At 36.0% G+C, this 18,817-nt stretch overlaps 1 protein-coding gene across 1 annotated transcript; it reads right to left on the bottom strand.

Moving 5' to 3' along the window:
• Window positions 1-7,801: 7,801 nt before the first annotated feature.
• LOC148877578 (uncharacterized) lies at window positions 7,802-8,733 on the bottom strand. The gene is made up of 3 exons (XM_088966138.1): window positions 8,580-8,733; window positions 8,378-8,446; window positions 7,802-8,271 (listed from the first exon to the last, which is right to left on the bottom strand). Exons 1-3 carry the CDS (start codon window positions 8,637-8,639, stop codon window positions 8,197-8,199), a joined length of 204 nt encoding a protein of 67 aa, XP_088822264.1. The 5' UTR covers window positions 8,640-8,733; the 3' UTR covers window positions 7,802-8,196.
• Window positions 8,734-18,817: the final 10,084 nt, after the last annotated feature.

An 18,817-nucleotide genomic window follows, 5' to 3' on the forward strand; every position in this document is an offset into this window, starting at 1 on the left:
TAAACCCAAACCCTAAACCCTAAACCTAAACTCTATAACCCTAAACCATAAACCCTAAACCCCCATACCCTATACAATAAACCCTAACTTCAAAACCCCAACCCCTAATCCACTAAACCACTAAAACCCTAAACCCTAAACACTAACTCAAAACCCTAAAGCCCTAAACCCTAAACCCTTAACACAAAAACCTAAACCCTAAACCCTAAATCCTGAACCCAAGTTACAAAACTAAAAACCCAAAACCCAAAATCCTAAACCCTAAAACAGAAACCCTAAACCATAATTCAAAACCACAAACCCTGAAACCTTAAACCCTAAACACAAAATCCTAAACACTAAACTCTAAACCATAAACACCAAACCATAAACCCAAAATGATAAACAATAAACCCTAATCCTTGAACCCCTGACACTAAACCATAAACGCTAAACCCTAAACCCTAAACCCTAAACCCTAAATCCTAAACACCAAACCCTAAATCCTACACCCCAAACTTTAGACTCTAAACACTCTACCCTATACCCTCAACCCAAAACTTTAAATTCTAAACTCAAACCCTAAATCCTACACCCCAAACTTTAGACTCTAAACACTCTACCCTATACCCTCAACCCAAAACTTTAAATCCTAAACCTAAACTCTATAATTCTAAGCCATAAACCCTAAACCCCCATACCCTAAATCCTAAACCCTAACTACAAAACCCTAATCTATAAACCCTAAACTCTAAACCCTAAACCTTAAACCCTAAACCTCTAATCCACTAAACTACTAACACCCTAAACTAGATACCCAAAACACTAAACCCTAAACACTAAACACCAAACCCTAAATCCTACACCCCAAACGATAAACCCTAAACACTAAACCCAGAATCCAAAACTCAAAACCCAGTACCATCAACCCGAAATGCCAAATCCTAATCCCAAAACCTATACTCTCTAATCCTAAACCATAAACCTTAAATCAACAAATCCTATACACTAAACCCTAACTTCAAAACCACAATCCCAAAACCCTAAACCATAAACCCTAAACACAAAATGCTAAACCCAAAACCCAAAATCCTAAACCCTAAACCCTAACTCAAAACCCTAAACCCCTAAACCCTAAATCCTTAACTTAAAACCCTAAACCCTAAATCCTAAACTCTAAACCCAAAATCCAAAATTGTAAATTCAAAACCCTAAACCCTAAACCCTAACTCTAAATCATAAACCCCTCAACCCTAAACCTTAAACCCATACCCAAAACCCTAAATTATAAACCCAAAACCCAAATCCATAAACACTAAACACCAAACCCTAAATCCTACACCCCAAACATTAAAACCTATACCCTATACCCTAGATCCAAAAGTCGACACCCAATACCATCAACCCGAAACACCAAATCCTAAACCCAAAACCTATACTCAATAACACTAAACTATAAACCCTAAAGCCCCAAACCCTATACACAAAACCCTAACTTCAAAACCCTAATCACTAAACCCTAAACCTAAATCCAAAACCACTAAACCAGTAAAACCCCAAACCCTAAACCCTAAACCCTAAACCTTAAACCCAAAACAAATAAACCCCTAAAACCCCAAACCCTAAACCCAAAACTCTAAACCTTAAACCCTAAACCCTAAAGCCAAAACCAAAACCCTAAACCCAAAATCCAAAACCCAAAACCCAAATGCCAAAATCCAAAACCCTAAACCCTAAACCCTAAACAAAAACCCCAAACCCCTAAACTATAAACCCTTAATCCTAAACCTAAACCCAAAACCCCAATCCCTAAACACTAAACCCAATACCCTAAACCCTAAACCCTAAACCCCAAACCCTAAACCATAATCCCAAAACCCATAACCCTAAACCCAAAACCCTAAACCCAAAACACAAAACCCTAAATCCTACACCCTAAACATTAAACTCTAAACACTCTACCCTATACGCTCAACCCGAAACTTCAAATCCTAAACCCAAACCCTAAACCCTAAACCTAAATTCTATAATCCTAAACCATAAACCCAAAACCCACATACCCTATACACTAAACCCTAACTTCATAACCCCAATCCCTAAACACCAAACCCTAAATCCTATACCCCTAAACCACTAAACCCTAAACCCTAAACCCTAATCCCTAAACCCAAAATCCAAAATCCAAAACCCTAAACCCTAAACCCTAAACCAAAACCCTAAACCCCTAAACCCTAATCCCTTAATCATAAATCCTAAACCCTAAACCCTAACCTAAAACCCTAAACCGTAATCCCTTAAGCCTAAACCCTAAATGCTAAACCCTAAACCCTAAACTGTAAACACTAAACCCTAACCCAAAACCCAAAACCGTAAACCTTAAACACCAAACCGTAAATCCTATAGCCCAAACTTTAAAGCCAAACCCTTTACCTTGAATCCAAAACTCTAAACCCTATACCCTCAACCCAAAAAGCCAAATCGTAAACCCTAAACCTTAATTCTATAATCCTCAACCATAAACCCTAAACCCCAAACCCAATACAATGAACCTTAACTTCAAAACCCCAATCCCTAAACGCTAAACCCAAAACCCTAAACCCTAAACCCAAAATCTAAAACCCTAAACCCTAAACACCAAACCCTAACCTGAAAACCTAAAGCCTAAACCCAAAACCCTAAACCCTAAACACCAAACCCTAAATCCTACACCCCAAACTTTAAACCCTAAACCGAATACCCAAAATGAAAACTCAAAACCCTATACCCTCAAACCCAAGCATGAAACCCTAAACTCAAACCCTAAACCCTAAACCTAAACTCTATAATCTTAAACCAAAAACCCTAAACCCCCAAGCCCCCTACACTAAACCCTAACATCAAAACCCCAATCCCAAAACCTGAACCATAAACGCAAAAACCTAAACCATAAACCCTAAACCCCACACTCTAAACCCCAACCCAAAACCCAAACCCAACACCCAAAACCATCAAACCCTAAAACCCTAAACCCTAAACCCAAAACCCTAAATCCACAACCCAAAACCCTAAATCCTAAACCCTGAACACTAAACCCTAAACTCTAAACCCTAAACCCTATACCATAAACCCTAAACCCATAAACCCTAAACCCTAAACCCTATACCCTAACTCAAAACCATAAACCCTAAAACCCTAGACCCTAAACCCAAAACCCTAACCCCAGACCCTAAACCCAAAACCCTAAATCATAAACACCAAACCCTAAATTCTATTCCTCAAACTTTAAACCCTAAATCCAAAATCTAAGCCCCAAACCCTAAATCTTAAAGTAAAAAACTCAAAACCCTATACCCCCAACCCAAAAAAGCCAAATCCTAACCCCAAACCCTAAACCAAAACTCTATAACTCTAAACCCCCAAACCCTAAACCCTAACTTCAAAACCCCAATCCCTAAATCCTAAACACTAAACCCTAAACCCTAAACCCTAAACTCAAAACCCAAAACCCAACACCCAAAACCCTAAACCCTAAACCCTAAACCTTAAACCCTAAACCTAAAATGTATAACCCTAAACCATAAACCTTAAACCCACAAACCCTATATACTAAACCCTAACTTCAAAACCCCAATCACTAAACCCTAAATCCTAAACCCTAAACCCTAATCCCAAAACCCAAAACCCTAAACCTAAACCCCTAACCCAAAACCCTAAACCCTAAACCCTAATCCCTAAACCCCAAACCATAAACCCTAAATCCTAAACCCTAAACCATAAACCCTAAACCCTTAACCCTTAAAACATAAACCCTAAACCCCTAAAACCCTAACCCCTAAACCCTTAACCCTGAGTTTTGTCTTTTTGTGGGTAGTTGAACCGGGTCTTTCAGCTAACACTTAAACATCCGTTAACATTAATGATTTTTGAAATGCTGACCCAAATGCAGACTCCATTTCAGGCCATACCACTATATCAAAGACTATATAGAAGGAGAATGACAGTTCAGCCCAGGGTGAGAATTTTTAGGTCCAAAGTACAGTTGGGGTGGGTGCCAGCTTCGAATTGATGCTAATTCCCGGGGGGACGTTGGTGTATAAAATGAGAGGTTTTTGACATTTTGAATGTTTATAGCTCTGCAGTGAAATTCAAAAATCTGCATTAGATCTGAACATACTTCTCCACTATGAGAGAATAGGCCCCACTAGAATCCCCATTGGCTTTGTCCGTGTCAGTCATTAGGTTTTCCCGTGTTAGTCACGGGTCCCCGCTATCTCCTACCCTCGTACCTGTGTTGAAATATTGTAAACGGGTTTGGAAACATTTGAATTAAATAACTAATAACGGATTTGAAATATCGTATTCCAAAAGCGGGCAGGATAGACTCTGTTGGACTCTCACACCTCATGGCAATTTCACTTGTGCTTCAGGCTATAAAAATGTAACCAGTCAATGGGCTACATCATCGACACACCAATTTGCTTTTGCTGGGGTAACTTGGAAAGATTTCTGGAAGTTTAGAGAAGTCACACCTCGCTTTGAAGCTTTCTATGGAGATGCATCAAAGGAATTTAACTTACCAGTTAAGTCTCCGGGGCTAAATTTACTCGTAAGATCGAAAAAGTTTGTTCCCTCTGTATGCAAGAAGCACCTCTTTCTAAGATGTCAAGTAGGAAGATCAGTGTGGTTTGGTTCCTCTTTATTCATTCATATTGATGCCCACCCAAATTAATTGGAGATTAGAACACTGGCTGAATTATTGGTGGAGTAAGATCCATGAAGCGCCAGAAAATGACATAAGCATTTTTGGCAAATGTGCTATTTTAATGTGGTGCTTATGGAAGGCAAGGTGCAGTAAAATCATGGAAAGGAGTGGATTTGAACCCTTCTAAAGTCATCAAGGAGGCCTAGGCCCATATATATATATATACCAGCTAGCACAATTGAAACGGCATGAAAATACTTGGGGAGTTTCTGTTTGGACGTGCTATTAGAGAAGCCAAAACAGATGTAGAAATTATAGAAGCTAAGGCTTTCAGGGAAGGCGTTGGCATGACAAAAGATCTTCATATTGAACACTTAATCATTGAAGGAGACAAACAGAAGATAGTGTACATGTGCCCTGTTAAATCCTCAGTCAGAGGTTCCTTGGCGAATTCTTCCTTAATCTCATCGCGGATTGCAGGGGTCTTCTTCTTGATTTCTCTTAATTAACGAAACATCTATCTTTTGAACCGAGTCATGCATTCTCCCTCCCAGAATTCAATATCTGGTTATTTTCTGATTGGCACCAAAGTTGGAAAGATCATTCTTCTTGTTCTGCAAAACCTTCAATATTCTATAAATCTAGCTATAATTGGAATTAATTAAAGAGATCAGCTAAAAGTTCAAAATAAATTTACTTGAATAATTCATTATAGAGGTTAAGAAATCAATATCTAGGCTCCACGAATTCAATATCTGCTTAATTTCACAGAAGAGACTGGATCTGCTGAAAGCAAAAAGCGTGCAAACGCACTTATAGAGCACATCCAGGCTCATATTTTGCTTTTAACAAATCCGGTTTCACTTTCACACCTTGATGGTGTTAATAGCAATAGATTATCCATTCATTGTCAGTATAATTGAATGACCAACATGGTTTTAAAACCATATTGACCTAATTAGCGCCGCTTAACTCGGAAATTGGTCACCTATCAAGTTACATATTCCACCCTAGCCTGGATTTTTGAAAAAAAATAATAAAAAAAACATTGACTTGGTCATTAAATTGCTAAAGAAAGGCTGAGGGTTGACCAGTTGGCGGAGGGGGGTAGATAGATAGATCCATTAAGAAGGGTGACAACCCTACATGATGATAATTATAGTAATAATATATTCAAAATTTTCTATAAACTTTATTTACTTTTAATTTTTTATTTTTCTATTATTAAGCATATGTAGATCAAAAAATCCAAATCTGATTACATAAATACTTCACCCAAATATGTGATAATCAGATCGATTTGTGAAGTTTCATCTATCATTGTTAGGCCATTCTCTTGGCTAGACTCTTCCTTTTGTAGTGTTTTATCTTTTTGGTGTATCTTTTTTTTTTTGTTCAATTATCAAAAAAAATGTAATATTTAAATAGAAAAAATTGAATGAGATGAAAATAGTAATCCAAAACCCTTCCGGTCAGGTCACTAGTTCCATTTTTGCCCTGAACTGCTATTTTACAAAAAGAAAAAAAAAAAGTTTAAATGGTTAGAGAATCCCTGACTTGGATAGTTTAACCGTTAAAATATTTAACCCATTTAATGGTTCTCGAATTGCTTTCAAACTTATTCTCAAAGTTTTACTATTTAAAATAGAAATTAGAAAATAAAAAATTGAGAACAGAAACTTTGATATGTCATAATCTTGTTCGATTATTCCCAATGGCCAAAATTAGTTAGGGTTTTTAGTTTTTCCATATTTATTTTGAATTTTTCTTATTTTTGTGATTCTTTTTAAGTTGCAATAGCAAAAAAATTGCAACTCCAATGAAGAAATCAAAAAATCGATGCAAGAGATGAGAGATTAAAAATAATCTTATATTAAAAGCTAAGATACACCAATGAAGCAAGCAAGCTGGGATTTGAGAGATATTTAGAGAGATGAGAGATGTAAGAAGAGGGCAAGCGGTGTTGTAGTGGCAGTGATGATGAACATGGAAATAGCCACCGCCGATAGTTCTTCTCCTTAGGGCAAAACGGTTCTGCAACAACCGGTGAACATGGTGACAACTACCTTCGGCAACACTTCCTTCTCTTTTTTTTTCTTCTTCTTTACTTTCTTTTTTCTCACTTCTCAGCTTTAACCAGCCGACTCCTTCTCAAAGTCTCATACTCCCCTCTCATAATAATGTATATATACGGTGGACTTCAACCTAATCATACTCTAACGGTTAAAATAAAAGTCACATTATATTTTACATCTTACCGGTTTGATCTGCTCAAACTGGATGGTTGAAACGTTGACTTGGAAACCAGAAGCCAAAGCGGTTTTGTTTCTGGGTGAGTTTTTAAAACCTTGATTTTAGTAAAAAGAAAGCTCCACAATGTTATTCATATTTTTAATAGTAGTGTAAATATAGAATTATAGATGTTTTCAATTTTTTCTATAATTTTTTTTTGTGTGTAAAAATAATTTTGATATGTCATACTTACTTTTTGTTTAATATGATAAGTACATGATATTATACATGCGCCTAAATGCTCTTTTTGCACAATTGATGTATTTTTCTCATTTTTGTAATTTTATTTTATTATTTTATTATTTATTTATGACATTAAACGTTAACACATTTAACACGAAAGTTGAACTATTTAATATTAGTTTCTATATTTCATTTTTTATCAGTTCTATATTATGTATTTCATTTTCATTATCAATAAAAATAAATCTTGTTTATTACACTTATTTTTTTAATTTGATTAATAAAAATATCATAAATGTGTTTAGTTTTTTGTACATTTTTTTTGTAAATTTCTATATTTATTTCTATTTTAAAAATTTTATTACCTAACTATACTTCATAGGTTGATCAAATTGATTCGGATGGTTGAATTGCTTAGCCACCAATTGGATAAAGAATGGTTTTGTTTTTGAGTCAGTTTTAAAATATATGGGTTTATATTGCTAAAAATATTAACATAGATCTAATTACTAAAATTTATTAGTAAAAGTAAAATAAAATATAGCACTTAATAAGAGAAAATAAGATTTAATACCTTAAGTATAAGACTTAATGAGAAGGGATTAAATGAAGTGGAAAGTAATAATTGAAGTTACATTTTCAACCCTTTTGATTAGAGATGGATTAAATACACAAATATGACCATTATAGTAGCCATTAATTACACAAATATGACCTTTCCAACTTTGGTGCCAATCAAGAAACCAAATATTCAATTCAAAAATAGAGAAGGGTAAAAGATGTAAACCTCCATTGATGTTTCCCCTAAAAATTGAAACATCTTTTCTCTTTTCAAATTGGACTGATACCTCCCCTATTGGACAAGGGTGCAATTTGAGCCAGCCTAGCCTAAGCCCAAACAGATCTAGTTTGCAATTTTACATAGGATGGTTTTGTATTTTTGGTCCTTGGGTAGAGAGAGAAAGAAATAGATAGAGAGAGAGAGAGAAAGGTTATGTGGATAATTGCATTTTATTATATCAAGAACTCAAAAACCAAAACATCTATGAAGCAAGAACTTTTCACTTGTTCATCCCGGTGGCATCCTTGATAGCATCAGTGGCCCCTTGTGCCTTAGCCTTCATTTGTTGACCAGCCTACACAATAAAAAAACAATTAAAATTTATACTAGCAAACGAATTGTTTGCATTATTAGTATTGGTAGAACAAGAGAATTTCTTTTGCTTGGGAAATGAAATGAACCTCTTGGCATGACTCTTTGGCTGATTCGTAGGCATTGCTTGCCTTGTCCATCATTTGATCTGCTTTGGCCTGCGAGAAAACTTAAATTTGATCAAGAATGGAAACCCATGGCCACATTATGCTCCATGTATGCATGCATATATCTATACACATGATGAATTGGAGTATACAATGAACCTATATATAGGTGGATATTGCTCACCTGAGTTTGGCCCTTGGCTTCACCAGCATTGAAGCTCGCTTTTTGAGAGTTGTCAGCCATCTTTTTCTTCTTTTGGCCTCTTTAAAGAGAACTTACAACACAGATATTACTCAAGACGGGCTTTTGATGAATGATGAAAAAATAAAGTAATGGCGAGGGATTTATTAGACATTTCAGTCTTAAAATACACATAGAAGCTTTTTTTTTTTGCCTAAAAACTCGTTCAATTCAAATCTTAAGTGTGCCATGTTGTTGGTGGGACTTTACTTATATAATGAACGAAAGGATATCAAAGCTTGAGTGAAGCGTCACAAATCACTCTTGGCAAGCGGTGATATGTGATGGTTTCACAGAGGAAACTCTAAAGATGGGTTCAACAGGAGATTAGTTATGTTTGTGCTTCTCCTCTTACACAGTTTGTTATTAGTTTGTAATAACAAACTCAGTTTGTAACTTTCTATTCCACTAAATTAAATAGCTAATTTTACAAAAAAAAAAAAAAAAAAACTGATTCTTTTATAATAAAAAAAATTAATCGTCAAATGGCTTAAATTTATTTTTATTGAGTTGGCTTTTTTTGTGTATGAAAATCATTTATATGATTTACCCAAGTATCTTAAGAGACTATAAAGAGTCTAGATTTTAGGTGTTATTTGGAATGGCACTTTACTTGGCCTGGATTTAATTTTTTTAGTCACCAAGGTTTGAGAAACCAATCCCACAATGGAATTCTGTTGTCCACCAGTTTTTTGGTCATTGGTTACCGTCCATGTCATACAGTTCAAATGATTTAGTTGATTCTAACATATATTTTACATTTTAGCCTTTAAATTAGAAGCAACTCAATTATTTGAACTGTTAAACCTGGATGGTCAAATTTCCGGTCAAGAAACCGGTGGTCAAAAAGTGGTTTCATTTTCGAATTGGTTTTTCAACTTTGTTGATCAAGGAAAAATGAATCCAGGCGATGTAAAGTGGCATTCCAAATAACAGCTACAACCTGTACCATCAATATGGGCTCTTAATATACTTGGCAAGCATGCCAAAAAATGCAAGCTCCACCTACCTTATGGACACAAAAGGATATGTGGCCCTTGACCAAGTAAGTAAAGCATATATATATATATAGGACACAAAGATATGTGGCCCTTGACGAGGTAAATAAAGCAATATATATATATATATATATATATATATATATATATATATATATATATATATATATATATATATATATATATATATATATATATATATATATACATACACGTATATTCATATATTTGAAAGCAACATGTACCCAATCAGTCAAGAAGAGAAATATGAAAATTGAACAATTATGGAATACCAATCATTTTGGGTCGATCATGACATCGTTATTAGCACCCAATTTTTGCTCGATCCCTTCACCCTACCTCTTTGTAACCCCCCCCCCCCCTTCTTAGACCCCCAAAACTTAGAAATACAACCAGATCAACTTAAGACTTTTCAAAACTTGAAATACCCTCTTAGACCCCTCTTTGCTCGGCCCTTCACCCTACACATGGATTCAATTTTTAAACGTACAAAACCTAAATTAAATCAATCATTTAGTTCTAACTTGTTTTTACAAATTCTCTATTCTTGTGTCAAATAGATTTAGGTTTAGATCTTAGTTTCCCTAATTTGATGATTTTTTCCATAATCAGAAAACCCCGTGGACTATATCCAGATTTCTCATGCTATCATCACGGAGAATATTACTTTTATTTTAGGGAAAATTCCACTTTAGCACCCTGAACCTTGGACCTTGGGGGTAGTGTCAAGTTAGTATCCAAACTTTTAAACGTGTCAATACAGTACCTAAACTTTTAAGAAGTGTCAAGTTGGTCCCTACCATTAACCGACTGCCAGTTATCTATTGAAAATGTCAAAACTACCCTTCAAAAGAAGACATTGTTCATTGTCTTCTATGTTGAGATTGAACCGATTAAGGTGTTTGAGATTCTAGACTAATGAAGTCATTGTCTTCTACCTTTAGATCTGAAACGCATTTTTGTCTAGTTATTTCTTTGCTTTTAGTTATTGTTACCCTTTATCATATTTCATATTTTTTCTGTCTTTTTCTTTGAAGATAATTGGTTTAGTCTCAAGGTAGAAGACAATGAGCAGTGTCTTCTTTTGAAGGGTAGTTTTGACATTTTCAATAGATAATTGATGGTCAGTTAATGGCAGGGACCAACTTGACACATTTTGAGAGTTTAGATACTGCAGTGACACGTTTGAAAGTTCATGGTATTAACTTGACACTACCACCAGGGTACTAAAGTGGAATTTCCCTTTATTTTATAGAGTTGTTCTAATTAACAAATGCTTAAGATAACTCCTATAATTAACAAATTGAGAGAAAATGATGCCAATTATATCATTGTAAGCGACAGGAAAATCGCTCACTTGCCACTTGGGCTAGATTTGGAGTCACCACCCATTAATTTAAGAAATAGAGGTGATGGGACCTCCGGGAATAATTTTCAAAAATGTTTTCATTTTAGTAATGACTCCAAAGCCCGTGGCACTAGCTAACCAGTCAAGGTAAGACTTAGATGGGAGAGGGAAGGGATTAAGCACCCTTCTCCCAGGTCCAATAGGTGGGGTCCACATGAAATTCTAATAGTAAACAACAATATTAAAGACAATCCTAAATTATATTATTCGATAGCAAAACTAAAACAATAAGATCATGTTGTTTATTCGACTTCTAGCTACTAAGATTTCTGCTCAAATGAAAGATAAGCATATTGTTTATGTCAACAAAAAGTAAAATAAAATACAATAAAACGAAATAAAATGAAACATGCTAAGCAGTAGTGAATGGATCGAACTTGTGAATTAGAATGAAAGATAAATCAAACCAGATTTAATAAATCTTTTAATATCATCAAACCAAATGGAACTAAATATTAAGACACCTCTATCAGTCCATTGATTTGAAAGATTTGGCCAAATACAACAAAGAAAACTTGAACAAACTAGAGATTTTCAAGAAAACGGGAATAAGAAATTAACTGCACAACCATATTAGAGACAAAAGCTAGAGCAGTAAAAGAAAATGAATGACCAGACTGAGGTCTCCCGTCCAAGGTTCTGTGGAGAAAGACCTTGTACAGTCGAGAGTGCATGCTTTGCAATCAAATAGAAAAAGAGAAAGAAAACAAAGAAATAGAGGAGAAGACACATTTTGCCATGTTATAACTTAATCTCTAGAACAATTAGATGAAGAAGAAGAATAAAACAAAATCACAACTACATTCCTATTGGTATTAATCTCAAATAAGAATGACAAAATAGTGATAGGAGCCGATAGTGAACTTAATGTCAGATTGGGTTGAAGAATAGATCTATGGGGGTGAACTTGATGAAACCTATTCAATCAATTTTTTCTCCAACCTCTAACTGTCACTGTAAAAAAAGAAGAAAGAGAGTTTCAATCAGGTTACCTAAGTAATATCTTGGCCGTCGATTCGATGCTGTAAACGAGTGAGCTCAATGCACTTCGTAGGTGGAAATCAGAGGGGGTGAACGAGTCCCTCCTGGTGTAGATGTGCTTTAACAATTGCTGAGGCTGGCTGGACTTGTATGGAACTCGTGGAATAGAGGTGATGGCATTGGAGATGAGCTCTTTACATATCTCGTGGAAGTTGAGATTGATTGTTAGGAAAAGGGAAAAAAAATCTCACTTCTATTTAACAGAGACAATGATGAACAATGGTGGAAAGCGTCAGGTTTAGGGAAGAAGAAGAAGAGAGAAATAAAAAAAAAAAAAAGAGAGAGAGAATCGAGAGGGAGTTCTGATATAGGGGAGAAAACAAAGCCATCGCCGCCTCTGGTGGTTTGATTAAAAGCTCACCTATCCCAAATCTCCATCATCCAAACTTTATTTGACCAATCAGATTCCACCACAGTGTTCAAATCTCCTAAAAACCCCACCATGTCAAATTCCACAATTAATTACTTCCATTTGACTGTTGAAAAAGTAAGATTCCAATTCAAACCCTCTCATTAATTGAAAAACCATAAGCTAAGACCATGATCTGAACTAAATCATTTAACCTACACATCTAATCAAAGATCCATCACTTCCATCCGATTCAAGATGTTGAAAAATGCCTATCCACCAAATTTCATCCCAAAATTCCATCGTTTGACACTTGATCAAACAAAGATTCTATTACAGCAAATCTTATTGATCCGAATTTGTCAGCCACAGATCTCAATGTTTCCATCCCCATTTGTCTAATCAGAACTCACCACTATGTTTAGAGACCCCAAAAACCCCAACACACCAAATTTCGTGACCAAATTCATCCATTTGACCATTAAACTAGAGACATACCATTTTGACGCACAGTATTGAATCACCACATCAGTTGTCCAACCTAGCATCTTAAGTGGGAGGGGACTGACGTCATCTCCTTACTTAACCCCCTTAAAACACCTGGACCAATGAATTTGAGCATAATAGGCTTAAAAGGCTCACAATGCCAAACATACCCTTACTTCAAATCAAGAAAAGACAAAATAGCAAGAAGACCGTAAGTTAGGGGGAAAAAAGAAGGAAAGGAATCTTTACAAGAAGAGCCCATAGCAAACCAACCTGTAGTCACATTTCCAACTGCACTCACAGTCGAGCCGGTACGAAAGAAGAAAGAGACCCGCAACAAGGAGAGCAAGGAAGTCCAGATTAACTTCCCTCTCCTAGACACGATCCAACATATGTCGGTCTATGCCAAGTTCTTGAAAGAGCTATGTACTCAAATGATGGAGCCATGATTGGCCTTGCAAAAAATGATGCTCTCAACAGATGTTAGTGTAGATCTCCTAAACTAACTTCCCCAAAAACTGAAAGATCCTGATGCTCCTCTCATAAGTTGTGTCATCTCTGGAATCACCTTTGATTGGGCCTTATTGGATCTAGGGGTCAGTGTAAATATGCTTCCGTCCATTCATGACAGGTTTAGGATTGATAAGTTAGAACCTACCTCAGTAATTCTACAACTTATTGATTGGTCAGTCAAGACCCCTCAAAGTGTTATTGAGGACGTCATTGTCAAACTAGAGGGTTGTCACTTCCTAGTGGATTTCATCATCATAGACATGACCCTAATCGAGGAACTGAACCACATCCCAATGATCTTAAGATATTCATTTCTCGCAATGACCGATACAAATATCAACTATAAATCAGGAGAAATTGACATTTCATTAGGAGAGCAGAAAGTCCAATTAAACATTTTTTGTGCATCTAAGTATCCAAACCTAGGGGAAGAAGAGTGCAAGGTGAATATAGTTGATGATCTTTTAGATGCCCTGTCTACCCTATGGTTAGCCCAATCTGAACCCTGTTTGTCGGAAGATGAAAGTGAGTCGAGGAGTATAGATGGGAACAGTGCATGAATGTGTCCGACTGAAGACGTTAAACTTAGCGCTGGTTGGGAGGCAACCCAACGTAGTTTTCAGTTGCTTTTTGTCTGTAGTGTTAGAATTGTTGTTTCTTTTCTTGATTCGAGACTAGGTGGCGAACCTTGAACCCCTCAAGAAAACCTATTCATTGTTCCCTTTGACCCAAATCCTTTTTTTGCATCATTCTAGTCATGCCATTAGGGACAATAGCATTTAAGTTGGGGGGTGAGGAAAGAGAGAAAAAAATGAAGCTAAGCCTTTAAATATGCATAATTAAAATTTCACTGAAAAAATTAAAATTTATTTCCATTAAAAGAGATTCCCAAACAGAAAATGTTAAGGAAACTAATAAAAGAATATTGAATTTTGTAGAAATTAGTAACAAGTGATAGGAGTAAAAATTGGTCTTATTTAAATATTGTCGAAACCGTTTAAAATTTTGAAAATACTCCCAAGTTTTCCCCTGCCAAGATAAGAAGAGAAAGATGGAGGAATTAGACAAGAATTCTTCAAATTGTTAGAAATAGTGGATTGCCCTAAACAATGTTGAAAAAAAAAAGAATAAAAGGTCAATGGACACCCTAGACTTAGTAAATGGGTCTCTTCACCTAAGGCAAGTGTCAAGATTTGCGTCAAACGGAAAAGGAATGTCAAAGACAACACTTAGTAATTGGGTCTCTTCACATAAGGCAAGTGTCGAGATTCACGTCAAACGGAGGAAGGTAGCAATAAAAAAATAAGTATGCATAGCAAGTTCAGGGGTAGAAATCCACTATTAGAAATAATGAGAAGAATACCCGCCTAATTTTAAAATCAATCTCAGGTTATCAAGACAGTCTACAAATGGAAGGGTAAATAAGATTTTAAGCTAAGTTTCTGTAATATTCAAAGTAAAACAGTTTTACCCCTTAAGCCCAATACTAATCTATACAGAGTTTGAGAATTTTGGAATCAAGATGTTTGACTAATTTTGTCAGGGAAGATCTCAAGATGGGAAGGATCTCAATGCTCAGTGTAATTTTAAGACTATATTGCTATGGGACTAGCAATATTTTTGTGAAGAACTAAGAACATGAGGGCGCCTCTTATCTACTAAACCCAGTTTGGCGCCCCTCCTACTGTACTAGCATACTCCCCTCTCCTTAGAAAACCGTAGGGTGCCTCTCCACTCATTCTTTTCATCTTTAACAAATCGTAGCCACCCCTAACTGCTAAATCCTCACCTTCCATCCTTTTAATCTCCACCATCCATTCTAAGAAACTCTCTTTTTAGCATTTTAACCCTAGGGATCCACCTAACTTCTAATCCTCACCATTCAGCCCCTAACCACTGGATCTCAGCCCTCCACTCCATCTTATATCTTTATATCTTAGCTATCCACTCTAGGGCCCCATCCACCTCTCTTAATCTCCACCTTTCAACCCTAGGCACCTCAATTTCCTCCATTCATTTCTAGGCACCCAAATCTCAGCCCTAAATAATACTGGGCACCCTCTCCTTTTCTTCTCAGAATCATCCTATCCCTCCATTAGAAACCTTAGGGTGCTCATATCTTTACTAAAACCCAACTTTCACCCCGCCCCTCCTCAGAAAGTGTTGGATTTTGCCCTCAGGTAAGACGGAAGGCTAATCTTGAGAAATTCAAGGGTAGAGGAAGAGGAGGACACTCAGGCAAGAGGAGGGGTTCCTACTTGCAGTTCGCCAACACCATTATAGCCACCTCTAGAATCGGATCCCAATCACTTTTACTTTATTTTAGTTTTAATTTCTATTCTTTCAATTCCAATTTCATTATTTACTTTCTGCAATTTATTTTCATTCTGTTTGATCTTCATTTTATTTTCTATAGATCTGCAATTCGGCCAGGTAAGACGGAAGGCCTAGCTTGAGAAGTTCGAAGGTCAAAGGAGAGATCCGAAGACTACAAATTCTATATTTTTCTCAGTTTAATTAATTAATTCTTATATTTCTACACTTCCCTCTTGTGTTTTCTTGTCCGAATTTGAATGATTTTAATAGATGATTTCCAAATCCAATGCGTGATAAGTCGTGATGCAATTAGCAAAGGTCATGCTATGCCATTATGTAATTATCCACAAAAATTCAATATTCCGCTATGAGGGACTTTTGGTGCCATGAAGGACTTTAATGTCGTAACGGACTTTGCTCGCACGAGGGACTTTGAAACAGATTTAACTCATATGAATGATTTTAACAAATGATTTGCAAATCTAATGCACGATAAGCCACGATGCAATTATTCACAAAACTTCGATATTCCATCACAAGGAACTTTGGTGCCATTAAGGACTTTAGTGCCATAACAGGCTTTGCTACCATGAGAGACTTTAATGCCATGAGAAACTTTGAAACAAATTTAACTCATATGACTGATTTTAACAAATGATTTCCAACTCTAGTGCACGATAAGCCGTGATGTAATTAGCAAAGGCCATGCAATGCCATGATACAATTATCCACAAGTCTTTGATATTCTGCCACAAGGGACTTTGGTGCCATAAAGGACTTTACTACCACGAGAGACTTTAATGCCAGGAGTGACTTTGAAACAGATTTAACTCATATGAATGATTTTAGCAAATGATTTGCAAATCTAATGCACGATAAACCATGATGCAATTAGCAAAGGTCATGCTATTCCATAATGTAATTATGTACAAAGCATCGATATTCCGTCACAAGGGGTTTTGGTGCCATGGAGGATTTTAGTGTCATAATGGACTTTACTGTTATCAGAGACTTTAATGCAACGAGTGACTTTGAACCAGATTTAACTCAGATGAATGATTTTAACAAATGATTTCGAACTCCAATGTGTGATAAACCATGATGCAATTAGGAAAGGTTATGCTATGCCATGATGTAATTATCTACAAAACTTCAATTTTCTACCACAAAGGACTTTGGTGACATAAATGACTTTAATGTCGTAATGGGCTTTGCTACCATGAGGGACTTTAATGCCACGAGGGAGTTTGAAATAGATTTAACTCAAATGAATGATTTTAACAAATAATTTCCAAATCTAATGTGCGATAAGCCACAATGCAATTAGCAAAGGTCATGCTATGCCATGATGCATTTATCCACAAAATTTTAATACTTTGCCACAAACGACTTTAGTGCCATGAAGGACTTTAATGTCGTAATGGGCTTTGCTATCACAAGGGACTTTAATGTTGCAAGGGATTTTGAAAATTTTAGCTTAGATGAATGATTTTTGACTGAATTTGATGAGGTAATGATCTTTTTTTTGAAGCAGTAATGGTTTCTATATGCAGGATGTGTTATGCCATGATGCAAATCATCAAAACATTGATATTCTGCCGCTAGGGACTTTGGTGCCATGAAGGGCTTTACTGCCGTAATGGAATTTAATGCCACAAGGGACTATGATTCCATGGAGGGCTTTGAAACAAATTTGACTCATGATAAGACACTAATTTCTATGCCATAGGGTGGAAAATGATATGATTATCTGAAAACTGGATGATTTAAAAAGTATGATTAACTAGAAAACGTAGTCCATCATGTAAATGACTTTCAAATGGAATTTTTAAGTAATCAATCAGTTGAGAAGACACAATGCATTTTTCCTGTAAACGAAATAAGGTGTGATTAAAAAAAAACAACTCCAATAGAGATGATATGCAAAATGCCATATTCAGATGATTCAAAATAATGGATATTCAAAGATAGAGTTCCTTTCGAGATTTTTGCCAAACTTGAATAAGTGATATAAAAGCAACAACTTCCTTCTCAAAAAATAATGATGAATATATTTCAAATCTCAAAATCATAAACATTGGATATGAAATGGTTGTTGATCAAAGATTCATACAAGAAAGGCCTATCAAAAGGGGGCTGCCTCGGTTTGGATGAATTAAAAATGACCACTCTTAAAGAAGAGAACCACTCAATTTTGCACAAAAAAGCTGAGGATTTAACCAGATGGGCGTTGATGGCACATTCAAATGAGGAATGAAGCTAGATTTGCTTAAATTGGATCAAGAGATAATTCTGCCATGCTCCCAATAAATGGTCACTCCATTGTCTTTGATATCCCATTCCCTAATGCATCGCTCTTTTAACAAGAAGATTCTCTCTTTTTTATTTATTTTTTTCTTACAATTTCCCATCAATCAATTTCAACTTCCATGGGATTTGTTAAGAGCCCATCTCCAACGCCATCACCTCTATCCTACTTCATCTGTGTCATCTCCTTTTTTTCAGCAGACTAAGGCTTCCCCTGTTCCGCGAGCTTCATATGAGTCTAGCCAGACTTAGCAATCGTTAAAGCATGTTCACACCAGGAGGGACTCATTCACCCCCTCTGATTTCCACCTATGAAGTGCGTTGAGCTCACCTTTTTATAGCATCGAATCGACAACCAGGATATTACTCAGGTAACCTGACTGAAACTCTCTTTCTTCTTTTCTTATAGTGACGATTAGAGGTTGGAGAATAGATTAATAGAGTAGGTTCCATCAAGTTCACCCTCGTAGATCTGTTCTTCAGCCCAATCTGACCATGAGTTCGCTATCGACTCCTATGTTCTCTAGATTCGAATGTAATGTTGTTAGGGATCAAGATATTGTCATTTTTTTATCCCTCCCTCACTGTTTTGTTGTTCTTATTTGAATTTATTACCAGTAGGAATGCAGTTGTAATTTTGTTTTATTCTTCTTCTTTATTTGATTGTTCTAGAGATGAAGTTGTAACATGGCGAAATGTGTCTTCTCCTCTGTTTCTTTGTTTTCTTTCTCTTTTTCTATTT

The sequence above is a fragment of the Nelumbo lutea genome, chromosome 1 (genome assembly GCF_056320005.1).
Source record: "Nelumbo lutea isolate HS-2025 chromosome 1, American lotus-T2T, whole genome shotgun sequence".
Classification (NCBI taxonomy): domain Eukaryota; kingdom Viridiplantae; phylum Streptophyta; class Magnoliopsida; order Proteales; family Nelumbonaceae; genus Nelumbo; species Nelumbo lutea.

Excerpts from the sequence above, each read along its gene's own strand:
- LOC148877578 (XM_088966138.1), bottom strand. The coding sequence starts at position 8,639 with ATGGCTGACAACTCTCAAAAAGCGAGCTTCAATGCTGGTGAAGCCAAG. Across the intron at positions 8,447-8,579 it reads AAGCCAAGGGCCAAACTCAG|GCCAAAGCAGATCAAATGAT; the intron begins GTGAGCAATATC and ends GTTTTCTCGCAG. Across the intron at positions 8,272-8,377 it reads CCAAAGAGTCATGCCAAGAG|GCTGGTCAACAAATGAAGGC; the intron begins GTTCATTTCATT and ends TTTATTGTGTAG.